The sequence below is a fragment of the Ammodytes marinus genome (genome assembly GCF_949987685.1).
Source record: "Ammodytes marinus genome assembly, chromosome: 2".
Taxonomy (NCBI): Eukaryota; Metazoa; Chordata; class Actinopteri; order Uranoscopiformes; family Ammodytidae; genus Ammodytes; species Ammodytes marinus.
The window spans coordinates 7,314,240-7,332,210 of record NC_137231.1 but is presented as its reverse complement, the minus strand read 5'-3'; the positions used below and the strand labels follow the sequence as shown (position 1 = coordinate 7,332,210).

At 38.7% G+C, this 17,971-nt stretch overlaps 1 protein-coding gene across 1 annotated transcript in view; it reads left to right on the top strand.

The window, feature by feature from the left end:
- Nucleotides 1-14,417, top strand: part of stxbp1b (syntaxin binding protein 1b) — a gene marked incomplete at both ends in the record, with an annotated part of 32,314 nt that extends 17,897 nt beyond the window's left edge. Inside the window, 12 exons of the mRNA XM_080042165.1 lie at nt 501-585; nt 1,554-1,684; nt 2,060-2,167; nt 2,336-2,396; nt 3,193-3,258; nt 4,334-4,414; nt 4,842-4,980; nt 5,439-5,548; nt 10,450-10,554; nt 10,938-11,032; nt 12,614-12,768; nt 14,305-14,417. Of these exons, the coding sequence (XP_079898291.1) occupies nt 501-585; nt 1,554-1,684; nt 2,060-2,167; nt 2,336-2,396; nt 3,193-3,258; nt 4,334-4,414; nt 4,842-4,980; nt 5,439-5,548; nt 10,450-10,554; nt 10,938-11,032; nt 12,614-12,768; nt 14,305-14,417 (1,249 nt within the window). The remainder of the gene's footprint in view (nt 1-500; nt 586-1,553; nt 1,685-2,059; nt 2,168-2,335; nt 2,397-3,192; nt 3,259-4,333; nt 4,415-4,841; nt 4,981-5,438; nt 5,549-10,449; nt 10,555-10,937; nt 11,033-12,613; nt 12,769-14,304) is intronic.
- Nucleotides 14,418-17,971: the final 3,554 nt, after the last annotated feature.

Below are 17,971 nucleotides of genomic sequence, written 5' to 3'. Positions count from 1 at the left end.
CTCTTTAAAAAAAAGTAAAATCTAGATTAGGGATAAATCCAAAGTTCAAATCTTTATTTCATTTTTACACCATATTAGTGTCCAACGTTTCAACAGAACAGGTTTTGGATATTGCCTTTTTTCATAAATCAAATTAATTTTGGGCATGTTTTTTTTAGAAGAAATGTATCATAAATCAGACAATGAACAACATATGAACACATCCTTCTGTTATAACCTTCAGAATATAGGGCTAAGAATGATTATGGGAAGTTTAGCTGTACTTGCAAACAATAAGGGTTTAGTAAAAAGAAAACATCTTAATGTACATATTGGATTTTATTGTTTTGCCTGCTGTGTCTATAGCCTTGACAAAAACTGCATATTGCACACTTTGTTGTTATACTCCTATAGACATGCTCAAAGTGTGTGTGTGTGTGTGTGTGTGTGTGTGTGTGTGTGTGTGTGTGTGTGTGTGTGTGTGTGTGTGTGTGTGTGTGTGTGTGTGTGTGTTGATTCAGGGAGTACAAAGACTGTGCAGTTCTGGCCCAGATGCTACAGGAGAAGCTGGATGGATACAAGGCTGATGACCCCACCATGGGAGAGGTAGGGAACATACTGATGACTAACTCTGCTTACACCTATATGCTTCATCTCTGAAGGTGGTGCGCCATCTATTAACGACCTGACTCCACCCCAACTTCAGATAATAGTTCCGCTATATAAGGCCTTTAACAGGTCTTCCTCAAACATATATTATAAATTGTTTTTATGCTTCTTAAATTGAAATTATTCTTTTATTAAACTTTAAATTGTGCAACTATCTCTGATGATAGAGCTACAGAATACACTTTCAATTCTAACGGTTTTATTGTCTCTCATAATGTCATATATTACCAACATCACTCTGTCATAATATGGCATAGCAAGTAGATTACATTTATCTATTCCCAATGGAGATTTCCACCCTGTATGATTTAATCTAATTAACTGATAGTGAAACAATAAATAAATCTGTTTTGACTTCAGTTGAAAGAGTATTTGCTCCTCGAGTGGATAAGAGACAGTTTTATTAAATAGTCATCGAGTAAAAATGAAACACCAAACTTCCGGTATCAATAATTCATAAGTAAAGCATTATATAAAAAAAAACAGTGCATCTTGCTATCGTTATAAGGCAGACAATTTTCCTCTCCTGTGGCACTAATACTCATCCATATGAATGAAGTTTCCATTGTTCCATTTTAATCTAACTGTAATGTAATGGACGAATGGGGGAGTATAATGTGGGTACCATAAGGTCTGCAAGAAATATTTAACCTTTACTTTATGATCAGACTTCAGTTGACCAGATCATGTGTAATAAAACAACTTTGCAGGAATATGAGTAGAGAATTGATTTATTGTATATATTATTATCTTATTTTATCCTTTTGTACTTATTGCACCGTGGGGTCGGAGAGAAACGTAATTTTTCTATGCCTCTGTTTGTCAGTCACATATTGCAGACATTGACGATAAAGTTGACTTTATAACACAATTTTTGTTTTGTAATGCGTTTGTGATGCCTTCAGGGTCCAGATAAGTCTCGCACTCAGCTGATCATTCTGGACCGTGGTTTTGATCCGGTCTCACCTCTCCTTCATGAGCTGACTCTGCAGGCCATGTCCTACGACCTGCTGGGCATCGAGAACGACGTCTATAGGTAATCACGCTACTCAACGGAGGGCTGACAGCTGCTCAGGGGGGCACCTGTAACATTTCCCTTTTATTTCCTTGATTGTTGTGACAGTCACTTTGTTTTGGTTATGTATTTGGTTTCTGTGTGTGTGTGTGTGTGTGTGTGTGTGTGTGTGTGTGTGTTTCCTTTGGGAATTAGACGCCTAATAGATATCTGCCCTAACAGCTTTTTCAACAACATTTTATAATATTTATGAACATTTAATTTCAAATCAGAACTTTGTAAAAAGCATTTTCAGTCACCCAATTCTGATATCAATGAGGCCTTTTGATGTTTACTATTTTAGACCAGGTTTCAAGAGCCTTTAACTTTCTCTCTTTCTCTGTCTGCCTCTGTCAGCTTTGAGACCACTGGCATGGGAGAGACCAGGCTGAAGGAGGTGGTGCTGGATGAGGATGACGACCTGTGGCTGACTCTGAGACACAAACACATCGCTGAGGTGTCAACGTGAGTTACACACACACACACACACACACACTTAGCTACGCCTGCTACTGTTAAACTGCAGCTCTGTCACATAGCTGTCACACAGATAACAGCATACAGAGAGCCATCTCATTTTTCCTGACAGTCCTTTTTCTCCTACCTGTCTCTCTGTCTCCTCTGCACACACAGGGCCGTGACCCGCTCTCTCAAAGACTTCTCTGCCAGCAAAAAGATGAACACTGGAGAAAAGGTAGAGGACACACACCATCAGTCTGCTCTGCTTTCAGGAGTTATAGGCCTACTGCTATGTCTCTGCTCCCCACACAGTCACAATAGGTGGTATCATGCGGAAGTCCTGCGCTATTCTATTTAGAGTATTTGGGCCAAGTTGAGGAAAAACTATGAATATTAAGTAGTATGAATACCAAGTTAAAAAGCTATAGTATATTGCTGGGTCTTTGCTGCAGTCTAGTCTAAAAAAGCATTTGAAAATTGGTATTGGATATGGATGCCAATGAGGTGATCAGGTCTATGGGAGCTTTAACTACCAGGTGGGCACAGGAATAAGAAATCTGAGCTTTTACCTGATAACAAGTCAGTTGCATAATGTATAAAATGTATGACCTCGAAAAAAAGCAAGATTCAATACAGGCCTAGTTGTGGAAGAAATATTCAGATCAAGTATGAAACTGAAAGTATTGAAAATTGCCGTTAAAAGTTTGTGTTTGAAATGTATCATATCTTATAGAGATACAGATTATATGTTTTGTAGCCTATGTTCATTTTTATTATTATTGTGTAAATAATAACTCTAAAAAGTAAGTTTTTCTAATGTAAAACGTAATGTACATAGATAGATATCATACTTAAATCAGCCGCAAAGAAAGTTCTTACTTGTTTGCTGTTGTCATTTGGCAAGCAGAAGTACCAACAACACAAAATCAAAGTGCCTTGAAATTATAGTACTGGAGCAAATGTTATATTTCCATCAGCACCGAAGATATGGTATTCATCGTTCCTAACCAACATGCCTGTGTGTCTTTCAGACCAGCATAAAGGAACTGTCTCAGATGCTGAAGAAGATGCCTCAGTACCAGAAGGAGCTCAGCAAGGTGGGTAAACAGTATCTATTTGAATATGTGACCTTAAAAACTACAACTAGACACCGGAAATAGGTTTGTATCACCAACAGATCCAGAGATATGAAGGTATTTAGGTGAAAGCGTGCAATTCGGCGCCCATTCTTGAAAATGGACCATAGGAATTGAAATCCATCTTGGCACTATAGCTAAAATTAGATTAGATTAGAATTGCCCTATTCTAGCTACATGCAAAGTTGGATTCTTTAATCGCAAAGTGCACAAATCTAGGAGAAAATGGTATGTACTGTATCTGTTAGACTATGGAGCTCAATTGTTGTTGTACAGTTACAGCAGGTCATGTTAGTGTGTTTGTTAGAGATTGTTAAATAAGTTTTCGTCCAAATCACCACAAGTTCCTGCATCACTTCAAATGAGAATCAAACTGGTCAGAGTTAGTGCTTCACTCACTGAGAAGAAAGGGCTGCCAGGTTTTCATATTTGTCTAATCTGATGTGCGCATATGTGTGCATGTATGTACACCTGGATAATGTAACTATGACACTGTTTCAGGGCGAGACACTGCTGGTGAATAGGGTACACATTTTAACTTAAATATATCATCATGAAACTTTCCCAGTTGATTAATGACATTAAAACAAAAACACTTTGTTAAGAACAAAATGTCTCATAAATCAGAAAATTAACAAACTATGAACAAACAATTTTGCAATGAGCTTGGAAATAGTGCTTAGAATTTTTATGGAAAGTTCTCTAGAAGTTGAGATCTTTGAGTATTGAAAAAAATTATGTTGAGATAATGGCCATTAAGAATGGTTGTAGTGGAGATATATACAAACAACGCAAATAGAGAAAGTTTAGGTTTTAGTATGAAATAAGATATGTTATGGAAGCAAAATAGATGAAAAAAAAATCGAAAAAATTGACCAATGCTTGAAAAAACATCAACACGTGATAGTGAACGCGCATGTTGGTTTTAGAAAAATTATCTTTATATAATGAGCCTGCAAGCCTGTCAACTTTATATTGTTGTTCACTGTTTTCAAATGCACCATTCAACACTATCTCTTCCCTCTTCTTCCATCAGTATTCAACCCATCTCCACCTGGCTGAAGACTGTATGAACCACTACCAGGGCACTGTGGACAAACTATGTCGTGTGGAACAGGTAAAATCACACCCACACGCCTCTGTTCAATTGTTTTCGTCTCTCCATCGGCCAATGCTTCTGTATGGTATTATTGGAGGTAATTCAAGATATTCAAGATTCAAGATGGTTTATTTGTCATATGCACAACAATTACATTGGCAATTAAATTCTTAAGTCCCAAGCTCCTCTCCTCAATGCAATATATAAAAGAACATGTATAAGAGATATAAAAAAAGATGTTTACACAATATAGTGTGGTTAACATTAGAAATTGAAATACAATTTAACATTTTTTATAATAATTGCTGCCACATAAAGGGCTCTCGTCAAAAGTCTAGGCTGGATTTTTTACATAGAACCTTCCGATCCAATCGTATTGTTCAAATGGAACTGACAGTATATTGCTAAGCTTTGGTCTGACTTTGCTGTCTGCCATTGTTTGAAGGATCTGGCGACGGGCCTAGACTCAGAGGGAGAGAAGATCAAGGATCCCATGAGGCTGATTGTACCTGTTCTACTGGACGCTAACGTCAGTGTGTCCGACAAGATACGCATCATCCTGCTCTACATCTTCATGAAGAACGGTCAGATACCCCACTCAGCCCTCTCTCACACGCTTTGCATTAAGTCTTGTATAGGTTGTGTGTAATGAATGCGATCATATTTTGTTTTATTTTTTTTTGTTTTACAGTATTATCATTAGTGCTTTTAGTTTAAGCCTCTGGAAACCTGGTCTAAATAGCATGCCTCATCTCGACCGAATTTCTGTAAAGTTTATGAAACTTAAATGACAATGTGTTTTCATTTGGATTGATAAATAATGCCTAACTCTTTTCAGATGCTTACTATCATGCCCAAATTACAATGTTAGAATGATTTTGTGGATTTGGGTTTACAGGGGCTTTAAATCTCCCTTTTGCCTGTTTGCATGGATTTGATCATAGAGCATGCTCTCCTTGCATGTGCATGTTGTATGGACTGAACGTCTATTTTGCATGTGTGTGTGTGTGTGTGTGTGTGTGTGTCTTCTTGTGTGCGTCAGGTGTGTCTGAGGAGAACCTGTGTAAGCTCCTTCAGCATGCCAGCATCCCACCAGAGGACAGTGACATCATTTCCAACATGGCCCACATGGGCATTCCCATTATCTCTGAGGTGAGCTGTCCTGACCCACCACCTCAATGTCTCCCCATCAATCTGATCCTATCCTTAATAGTCCCTGGGTCCTCAACACTTAAAACTAATGACTCTCAATGTGTCATTAAAGGTGCAATATGTAACTTTGGGTGTGTCAGACAAGTGAACATTTTCAAAGGTATAATCCCATTACTGAATAAACAAACAATCCTCACAGAATAATAGAATAGATCTCTTCCACACGGTTTGAAGTCAGATAGCTAGCTGAAAAGTTAATGTTTCACTGTTGTTGTTTACAGAAGCAGGGCCGATAGTTTGGTTTATAAACATATTCTAGTCTTACATTTGGTTCCAGGTGCCTCAAAATGCTTAAGTTTTGATATATGATTATAAAATGATTCAGTACTATGATACATGTAGAGGAAACATTTTCTTTCAACTAACTACAGGCTCCACAATTTTAAACAAATCCACCTCCCTAAAATGGCAGAGTGCACCTTTAAACACCTTTCTTCCTATGCATAATATACCACATAGTTTATTCGATTGCTATATGTGAAATGGACATCTAGGTCAAGATTCCCAGATTAAAAATATTCTGAGATTAATGTATGTGTTATAACAACACGAGACAAGAATGACTGTTGTACAGATGTCACATAACGTAGATTTTCGGAATTGCTCTTCCTTAATAAGGCTGGTGCCATTCTATATTTTTATCATTGCCAACAAATTCCATTAAATCACTCAATCCAACAGTTTGTTAGTATTCATTTGAATGTTCCTGCATACATCCTAGTATTCACTTTTAAAATATATTAAATCATTCTTGTTGGGGTTTTGTGTTGGGTATAGGAAACCCTATAGGTGAACCCCAAGTAGTATGGGTACTGGCAGGGGTGGACTGGGACAAAAATTCAGCCCTGGCATTTTTGGCCATGGCAGCCCACCATGATTATTTATACGATATGTGGAGGCAGGGGCGTTGCTCCAAATTCTGGGCCCCTATACAGGAAGTCCTGATGGGCCCTCTGAGAGGCAGTCTTACAATACAAACATGTAAAAGCTATGTTTGTCTATAGTCCAAAACGTATGAGTGACTGGTCCCTCTCTGAGCCAGATAACAACACAATGTTTCTATTGATGAATGACCAAATCATTACGCGTACTTGAACACAACCCCTGGTCTAATGACTCTTAATAACCATGCACACACACAGTGTTTCTCACAGGAATTTGGGAGACTGTGTCGTGGACCCTGGACCTTCTAGAGCAGGGGTTCTCAACCTTCTGCAAGCTGGGCCCCCCCAAAGCTGGGTCATTGCAGTTGGGCCCCCCCCCACCGACCCTGACACCCCCCCCCCCCCCCCCACACACACACACACACACACACACACACCACCCTACATAGATAGATAGATAGATAGATAGATAGATAGATAGATAGATAGATAGATAGATAGATAGATAGATAGATAGATAGATAGATAGATAGATAGATAGATAGATAGATACTCTATTATTGTTATTATCACAAGGGCTAGGCCAGTGGCGCACCTTTGAGTTGAACATTGGGTTTAGGGTTGGGGTCCGGAAATTTCTTATAAATTAACGTTAAATTCTGGTGCACTTTTATGTGACACTGAGGAAATGTTTTTTTTTTTAAATCTCCTTAGAAGAGAAGAAAATAGTAGCCTAAATAGAACATACACAGAATAAATTCTACAATAGGTATAGGGGAGAACGGGGTAATTTGTCACACGGGTTGGTTGTCACAATCGTTATATCTCGGAACCAGAAGGCGCTGTCTATGAAATTTTGGTATGTAAATATCCAGAATTGGGATCAGAGGTCACCTACATAGTCTTCCTTGGAGTTAGACTGCTGAATTTGAGGTGAGACGACTGTTTGTGTTTTTCATGTAAAATTGAAAATATTTAGCTCCTCAGTATTTTTCTTCTAGGCTTTTACACAATGGGTTTATAACAAAACACTTGTTACCCATACAAAGTGTGACGGGTAAACTATATTTTAGATTGTGGTTAGCAAGCTAATTAGTTGTCAGATGGTTGTTGGCCTTGATGCTAGCAAGAAATTCAAGTTGGGGTTGGTCGTCACATTTTTTGGGGGGTTGGTTGTCACATGTTATCTCAAGGCTGCAGCCAGAAAAGGAACCCAATAACGAAAGAAATTGTCAAGCTGTATCCTCACTGACACCCCAGAGAAGGAAAGAATAGAGCAGGAAAAGGCAGCTAGCATGCAAAAGAAAAAATGGCAACAAAATCAAAACAACCCAGTGCATCCCAAACTAGACCAGCTGCCAAGGCTACAGTAAGTTATGTAGGCCTATTTGTCAACTTGACAATGCAATTAAACTTTAAAATTTTGTTCTACTTTCTTGCCTTCTTTTTAAGATTATTGCCATTAAGATAACATTGTGACAAACAACCCCATAGTGTTTGACAACCGACCCCTTGATGGGGTTGGTTGTCACAATGTGTAAGGGTGTCTTTGATGATTAATTTCTTCTTTATTACAATAAGATAGAAAAAGTGAGGGGTACATATTTCAAGCCAACACCTTAAGCTTCAATTTAATGTAGGAATGACTATTGAAAGATGTTTAGGTGATAAGCAATTCTCACTAGAGTAAAAAGTGTGCCTACTTACCCCGTTCTCCCCTACCTGTTATGAAAAAGCTTCACAAAACAAAGTCTATGATCAATGGGAAACACTGCTGTCTGACAACCCAGTTCAGAGAATGTTTCAACTATTGAGTCTTGGATTTGGAAAGTGGCCAGATTTAGCTCAAAATGCTACCTGCGATTAATGTGCTGTGCAGCCTGAACGCGGAGTTGTGTGTGTCTCAGTGGCGATTCCAGGAAATTTTGACTGGGGGTGGCCAAGGTGGGCCACAGAGCTAGAGTGGGGTGGCCATCACACCCCTGAATGAATAGCATGTGATATGCTGTACAACCAATTCAAAGATGATTTATAATCCCAAATGCCCAAATCATGTTAGTATCCATTGTAATGTTTGTCAGAAAACTAAACCCCTGAAGGGGGGTCTGGGGGCATCCCCCCCAGAATATTTTTTTGTGTTTTTAACATGTAATCTAAGCATTCTGGTGCATTCTGGCGAAGATAATAAAGGAAAAAGTCAATATTCATTTCAGTTCAGATGAATAGTAAAATTAGCAAGACAACATAACTTGCTAGCAGCCAGATGCCTAACAACTGGACAGAGGGACGGATGACAACTAGATTTTGACCAAATATCTTGCTAAAAAAATAAACCTTTATTTATGAAATTCTGCCCTAAGAACATGTTACACTTGCTAACTACAAACTTAAATTTTTTTATTCAGATTTCAAAAATCTGCTGGGACACGTGCCCATACACATGCATGGGTGGCACGCATGTCACAAGCACACTTATGCTGTTTTCAAGACCTTTGCTGACCAGAGACCAGTTCTAGTGGCTACAGTCCTACCATTAATTCAGTACTTGAAAATTGCAAACTGATCTCATATCAGTGGATTGGAGTGTTTGTGTGATGAACTTGGCAACTACCTATCAAAAAAAGTTAAGAAAGAAAAAAATACATATCATCTCTGAACTAGGCTACATATCAGGAATACAATTTAAATTACAAAAAAAAAATATATAAGATTAAGATTAAGATTTTTTTTTTTTCATCCCCCTCGCGCCCCCCCGGTAGAGAACCACTGTTCTAGATGGGTCCGGGGGAATGCTCCCCCGGAAGATTTTTTTTCAAATGTTAAAGTAAAATTCATCAATCTGGTGCACTTTGAAGAGAAAACTAAGGATAAATCAACTGTTTCCTATGTAAGCTATTTAGTAGGCTATTATTTGCTGGAATAATGTATAGACACAGATGACCAAAAAGCAGAAAGAAGAAATGTACATGTTTAAAAAATCCAGTCAGCTTCGGGAATTTTTTTCCTTTGTTTGTATTTTTTAATGGCCCAATATAGGCCCCTGATCTTCGTAGCCCCGAACAATGTTATTTAAAAAATAACATAAATGTACTGACGAATGAAAGGCCCATGAAATCTTTTTTTTCCCTAAATAACGTTTTTCTGGGCCTTCAAAGATCAGGGGCCTATATTGAGCCAGTAAAAAAAATATATATATATATATATATATTTTTTTTTTTGGGTGCAGCCCCCCTCTGCCTTGGGCCCCCCAAGCCTGTCCGCAGTCCGATGGCCCTGAACGTAACTGACCATCGTCAGATGCTCATAATTACGGAGTAGAAGTTGAATGCATGATAATACAATTTAAAGCAGCCTCTGAATGGGCGGCCCTCTGCTGTGTGTGTGATTGGGCCAGGCCCAGCCTAGAACCAATCATAATGAGTAATGGCCAGGGTCAGGACAAAGTTTTATTTAACTTTCAGGTGAAGTTGACAGCCTGCACGCACAATTATATGTCCATGGCACTCCCGAGAGGGAAGGGCCCTCGGCCCTCGGCTGTGTGACTTGGCCGGGCCGGGCCGAGTCACACAGCCGAGGGTCCATAAAAAAAAAAAAAAAAAAAAAAAAAAGATTTTAATTTTTTTTTTTTTTTTTTTTTTTTTTATAAATGGACCCAGCCCGGCCCAAAATGCCTGCCGGCCCACCGGGACGATGCCCGGTATGCCAGATGGCCAGTCCACCCCTGGGTACTGGTAAAGGGAAACAATTTGTATCTAAAACTGATTGCAGATGACATTTGAAACTGCCTTTTTAAAAAGACTAACCTGTGGTGTGCCTGTTATAACAAGCATTTATTTTCTATCTAAAACAGGTCCAACTGCCTTGTTACATCCACTTAGAAGCACAATATCCGCTCTTTTGAAAAAGGAAAATCATATTTCTAAAGCACTTGAGTGATGGATGTTGTTTTATTCACAGGGCACCGCCGTGAAGAAAACCAAGAAGCCCGATCGCAAGGAGAGAGTCAGTGAACACACCTACCAGCTCTCCAGGTGGACTCCTCTGGTCAAGGACCTGATGGAGGTACTTTGTCCTCTTCTATCACAAGGCACTTTGCATTAGGACTACACCCAGTCCATAAGGGGGATGAATGCAAGTGGAAATGTTGGGACATTGTATCGTTAAAGTAGCAAAATCATAAAATAATCATAAAACAAAATTGTGTAGTTATCTAGTCTGTCTGTCTGTCTGTCTGTCTGTCTGTCTGTCTGTCTGTCTGTCTGTCTGTCTGTCTGTCTGTCTATCTTTCTATTTATCTATCTATCTATCTATCTATCTATCTATCTATCTATCTATCTATCCATCTATCTATCTATCTATCTATCTATCTATCTATCTATCTATCTATCTATCTATCTATCTATCTAGCGATGGGTAAAATTACAGTAACCTGTGTGTTCCTACAGGATGCCATCGAGGACAAACTTGACCCTAAGCAGTACCCATACATTTCTCAGCGATCTCAGAGCTCTGCCAGCAAAGTCAGCGCTCCATCATCAAGGTGTGTACTCTCAACAAACACATAGAATTAAGTGGATTGGCTTGTTTTGGAAAGTCTCATTTATATTTGAATAAGAGTAACAATATTGACTTAAAAGGAATAGTTCAACAATTTACAGTTTTTCTCAGTTGCTTTGGTGCTTTTCTCAGATCAGAATGAAAATTCTCACAACTATTAGTTCAACCTCCGCAACATTTGGTCATTTGAGCACATCATAGTAGCAATTTCTCCTTCCTCTGAACAAATTGCAAATGCTTTTGGACATGTATCAGTTGCTTTCATACAATTCTCTGCTGTTTTATGACATTGTCATTTGCTTATGTCATGTCAGTCAAAATGAACTATACTTATGGATGCTGAATAGTCGTTCCCAATAAAACTAATAGTCTTCATTTCATTGCTTGAGTCATTACATACAAAATTGTTGAACTAGATATCAAATTCTGTCAAGCAAATTTTATACCTTTCTTTATAATTTTTTCCTGGAAATGTCTCCTAAATTGAACAATTGCTCTCAGGTGGACTTCAGCTTTCACTCATGAGGAGGTGTGTGAAGCATTAGTTGTACTTTCCTCGCTGCATTGCAAGGGATAATATCCGTTGTGATGTAGATGAAAATACGTGGCCAGACAAACAGGAACGTCTGGATGTGCCAGAATGATTTACCTATATATGTTCAGTTACAATATGTCCTGTTATATTGTTCACATTTGTGCACAGCTCTACCAAAAGGGTGTTTTTTTTATGTTTGTTCTAAATAAGTGACTGAAGTGTATTTTTCTTTTGCACAATGCTGTAGAATTGCAAAGAGCATATACAGTAAAAATGTGAAACATACGTATATTCAGTGTCTTGTACTCACTTACTCCCCTAACTACAGCAATGTGTAACTTTACTGTAGTTTTCAAATGGCTGTAAAAGTAGTGTATAGTGCTGTCTTGAGCATTTTCAGGTAGTGTCACCGAGTTCTGACCTTTTTTTTGCATTGGAAAACACTGAGAGAATAAACTGTCATAATGAAAACATGACAAAGCCATTTGACTATCTTGTTCATAAACGATGGTGTCAAGACTTCTCATTTTGATGACACTGGCAGTTTCATTGACATGAATACTTGCTTTTGAGGAATAGACTATCCATTTTGGGCAAGTGACGTACTTTTGCAGGTTATCCACTAGGTTTTGCAGTTTGCACTAATTGTTTTGAGAAATGCACTAACTGCTGTGCAAATGTTAATAGTGATGTGAGAAAAGCACCAAAGCGACTGAGAAAAACTGTACATTTTTAGCTTTTTGCCTCAGTCAAGAAAAGTTGACAGAAACGCCACATAACGTTGTAAACGAGCAAATCCCGACGAGCACACAGGAGCGTTTAGTGATGTGTAATGTGTATCTTTTTACCTGCTCCCCTTGACTACCAGTGTTTCTGTCACCTTTTCTTGAGCTGGAGAGTAAGGCAACAAGCCAAAAAAGTTAAATGTTGAACTAGTCCTTTAAAGTCTACGAGCACTCAAAACAAATCACTAGATTTAAATGTTTGTGCAGTAAAGGCCTAAATATTTCCTTGTTTTACATCTTGAAGTGCACGCTATGGTAACTGGCACAAGAACAGGGGCCCCACAGAGATAAAGACCGGGCCCCGGGTTATTGTCTTTATCATCGGAGGGATGACATACAGCGAGATGCGCTGTGTGTACGAGGTCACACAGGCCAACGGCAAGTGGGAGGCCCTGATCGGTGAGTCAACCTGTCTTTACCACATCTATAACTAAAGTGTAATATTAAATGATTGGAGTTTCCCATTATATTTGATCATTTTCAGGAAAACTATACACTATAACACTATACAGTGATACACTGCAGAATGAAGTTATACGGGGCCAAATGCTGCTGTGTCTTCTTAAACTAGGTTTAGACATTCAATAAACAGAACTCTCCTGTTAAAGCTGGGGTGGAGGATTTGGGGAGACAATGGCAGTTGGGATAGAGATTCGAATTCAAATACCTCAACCGCTCCACTTGTTCTCTTTGGTCCCTCCCCTATGGTCCCTCCCTGAAATGCTCTACACCAACAAAGTCGTGCCAAAGTGAATGGACAGTCCCAACAGCCATTAAGAACAGAGAATTGGAGCCTCGCTCTGATTGGTCAAAGTGTACAGCTCATGTTAACTTTGACCAATCAGAAATCATATACCCCAGCTTTAAGGCCACCTATGATGGAAAATGCACGTTTTCATTGTTTTTTTCAATTTTAATATGGGTCACCACCAGTGTGATTAGAGACTCCCAAAGTAAGATAAACAACCAACCACTCTACCTCCACCTTTCCAAAAACCCAGTCAGATGAATCTCCCTTTTGATGTCATAAGGGGAGAAGCCACGCCCCCTCAATACCAGTCTAACCTAGCACTATCCTCCACCTTTGATAATCACGACCCAATATACCCCTGAATCTAACTGGCAGTTAGATTCAGGGCCAATCAAAGCAGACTGGGCTTTTTGGAAGGCGGGGCTTAAAGAGACAGGCTCTAAAACTAGACGTTTTTGACAGCCTGAAAAAAGGGGATTCAGCAATGGCGTTTAACACTAGACCATGAACATGGTTTCTGGGAAAAATAAAACATTGCATAATATGTGACCTCAATGCTTTGTCAGAGTATGATTCTGAAACATTAATACATTATCGGACAAACTTGGAATACAGTTAAAATACATCATTAGTGAAGTAGTAATATCTAAACCTATTAAAAGGCTCATCCCTGCTTCAAGTTGAACGGCCTACTTCAACAGGACTGTGATCTAGTATTGATGAAATATTTAATATAGAAGGTTGGTTGATTCAGCATGACTGGATAATATCTGGTATAAATGGAAGCTGTGTTCGGATCTTGCTTATGTGTCTGTATGGAAATAGTATAGTAATGTTCCCTGTGCAGCTGATTTAGCAGAGCTTGACTTCTGTAAAAATGACATTAATCTCTGTGAGAGCTTTTATATTGTTGTGAGTGACTCTGGGGGAATGAATGGATGCAGTGATACGGGAAAGGAGGAGAGGAAATTAAAGATGTGCAAAATCATCAGCAGTTCAGATTCCATTAAGCCTGTAGTCATACCATAGCACTCAGTATTATTTGGCATAGTATTTTTATATATTTTCAATAGGACCCCTGTGAATACATTATTTTTATGTCATTACCTGTCTAGTGTAATAAACACATTTTTTCATCCAGTATTGAGTCATTAGCTCTCGTGTTTATTTGTTGTCTTCCATAGGCTCCACCCACATTCTCACCCCCCTGAAATACCTGAAAGAACTGCAGCATCCTGACTTCCTGGACCCCAATGCCCCACCAGAGGACGGCCCAGAGGAACCACCTGCAGAGTGAAAAGACCGCTGGAAGTAAATACACCAGTCATGATTAGGGATGGGGATTGTTCCTTTGTATTGATACTGTATTGTATACCATTACACCATTATCAAGACTCCTTAGCAATCCGAGTCTCTGTCAATACCACTATTGATACTTTTCTATTATTTTGCTGAAAGAGAAACTTGTATTTTTGCTTTCATATGGCTTATACTGTACATGAGATGATCAGAGCTCAAGATAGGATGTTAAACAGGACATAATTGCCATCTTTACTATCTATTTTATATTTCTGGGAAATCAAGTTTTTCAACCAGACTGTATTATTCAAGTTTCTCGCCAAAAACTAAATTTTATTTTTTTGTGTGTTACATGAACTCATCATCATAACTCAAATTCTACCTTATTAATTTTGAATTAACTGTGAAATATCCGGTGTTTATACACAGCCTAGGCTCTGTTAACGGGCATGTTGCTAGTTGCAGTGGGCCCCCTTTGCTTACAAACCCTTTGTCTACACGCCAGTTTACTAGGCTGTGCATTAACACTGGATTGGACAGTATGGACAGGTGGCGGATTGTGAGGAGATATTCATTGATTTTCAAAGATTTTTTTTCATGCTTTATTAACAGAAAGAGAGACTGACCAAAGCCATGAATTAGGATACGTTGTAGCAATCTGAAATGCACTTTTTGAATTCTTATAAATGGAAATACACCTGGATAAATTAGAATGCTAGATTGATCTAAAATGAACAAAGAAAAAAACCCTGTTGTTGAATTATGTGGCCTGCTTTAAAGTATTTGGAGATTATTGTCAACAATACTTCCCTCGGGTCATTATCAAAGATAGTATATAAAATAGTCATTATACTAAAAAGTGATCATTCACCTTGTTTCTTTCAGAATCAACTGACATCTTGGCCCCCTCTCTCGCCTTCTCAAAGTCCCCACAGACTTGGAGAAGGAAGAGCAGACCAGTTGAGAATCTCCATCTATAGTGCTCCCTCCTCTTCAGCCCTCACACCCTAGTACCACCACACACACTTCTCCTCCGCCTGCATGCCACATTACATATACTCTGCATATTGTATAACAAGACCAATGCTGTCAACCCATTATTAATAATCTCATAATTTTTTAGGCACATCACCGTGTGTTAAATTAGAATTTTTTGGTGTGGATGAACATTTATTGAAAGAGATTTTGAATATGTATAATGCGGGATGAGGCTCAGGGGTTGCTATAAATGGAAAACTTGTGGATTTTTAACACATTATAGTGAATTCATTTCTATTGTATCCTCTCCCCCCCTACCAGTACAAAAGCTCTTTCTTCTTTTGTTTGGTTGGAGCATGCTAGTTATTATGTGCTTTCCATACAGTAGCAACCATGCCATACTGTGTCTGACCTTGGAAATGCCAAGGTAATTAAAGCCAATCTGATGGTATATTTAGCTGTAGCTCAAGCGTTTGAAGGAAACATATATAAATACATACAGTATTATAGGTGGATTGTCTCTTGTGCATTATCTCAACAGTGTTTTTCTGTACTTTTCTCCAGTAGATTCAGTTTCCCCTGTTTTTTTTTATACCTGTGTTGACCATAATGTTGTCATTGGTTATAGTATTGTGATTCTGTATAACTAGTAATCCACGGTGTATGAAGAGAGATCTATAAGTATTATGACAGGTCCGTGCTTTCATATCCATATACATGAACAGTATACTTGCTGTAGGATGTGTATTCAGCTATAATAAAAGTGGCTTCCATCAAACTCTATGTTTAAGTGTTTGTTCGACTCTACTGTAATCTGCCCCCTGAAGGTCAAAATTAATATGAAACAGTTACCAGCTCTCTGGAGTAGAAGGTTTAAGTATATAGTATACTTTGGATAAAGTGGCATGGACATTATTAAAATCTTATACTCAAGTAAAGAAAATGTTTACTGCAAGTTTAATGTAAACTGGTAGTGTTGTAATGTTGTAAATGTTGTAGTTTGCAGACACGTATGCACATCAGTATATACAGTATGTTGAAAAAACAGCTAGTAAACAGGTAGTAAAATAAATGCATTTACCATGATGTGTGCAGTTAGTACACACACATGGTCTGACCTATTTAGAGTTGTGAGCTCTACCTGCTAAAATAATACCTTACACATACAGGCTGTCATTCTTAATGAAGTCACTGGAGGGAGTCACTTCACTAGAGCTGCATTGACTTTTAGATGTTCATGATTGTCTACCTGTGCAGTCAACACTGCTCTGCTTGAGGAATAAGCAGCCGCAGCATTCCATTATTTTAAAGGAATAGTTAAAAATGTTTAGTTTTTTGCCTCACTCTCCTGCTCAAGAAAAGGCGACATAAACCGTTTCTGTAACCGTGTGTGCATTTGTGATATAAAAAAGGTGGTCAAAGGTCGCTCATTCAGGTTAGCTTAGCTCAAACACTGGTAGTCAAGGGGAGCAGGTCTAGAGGTAAACTTAACAACATCACAAAACGGTTCTCTGCTTGCTGGGACCATGTTATTTTGCGCTCTATATTATTACACTTGTACACTTGATGTTATTTTAGAATCAAATACATACCTGACTGTTATGGGCACATCATGTTTTTTTTACCAGAATACTTGATTCTGAAATGACATAAACTCAGTCAGCTCAAGGCCGCAGGCGGAGAGGCACTTCGAGACGTTGTTAGTAATTTCAATGTTATGGAAAGTGCTTCCCCTGGACATACCTCTCTAGAGGTAATGCAGTGTGTGTGGAATACAGCAAAAGCTTATATAACCGGACTGGCACTCAACGAATGAGCTATAGAAGTACTGAGGTGATACTGCAGGCCCTGGAGGTGATGCTTCTGCGACCCGAACCCTGATAAGCGGATGGATGGATGGATGGATGGACGGAGGGTTGTATTTGGAGCACTGGGATGTCAAGTGTGGTTGTGTGGCAAATGGTTTACAGGGCACAGGGGTCAGGACCACTCAGCAGGATTTAGCTTGAAGCCTTGATTTCTCTATAAATGCATGTCTAACTGAATTAGCAGCCAGAAAACAGAGAGTTAAATGATTCACAGGTCATGAAAGGGAACCCTTCTTTATCGAAATGTAATGGTCATTAAAACAAAATTATAAAAGAGAATCAAAATAGACCCCCAAGTGATGTCATCTAAAGAGGGTACTGGAGGAGAAGGGCAGCAAAATGATGAAAGCAACAGGATGAGAGGTTTATCTATTTATTTGTTTATTTAGCAGGGACAATGCACAGCTCATTAGCAGTAGTTAGCTATAAGCTAATTTTCATCTGTAGTCCCTGGAGGTTGATGGAGGTCCTGACTCATGGTTATTATGGTTTAGGCTGAAAGACAGAAACACCCATAGTCAGCTGAGTTAAAAGCGGGAAACATGGCTAAACTTTTTTCTAAGTTTCATTTATCTTAGCATAAAATACAGACTTAAACTGTTTAGTTGATCTTTGAGGCATTTCATTTGGGGGAAGAGAGAGCTTAGTGATGCTCATATTCATCAACATTAGTCAGCAGCATGAGAAAGTATTACCTTGTGGAGTT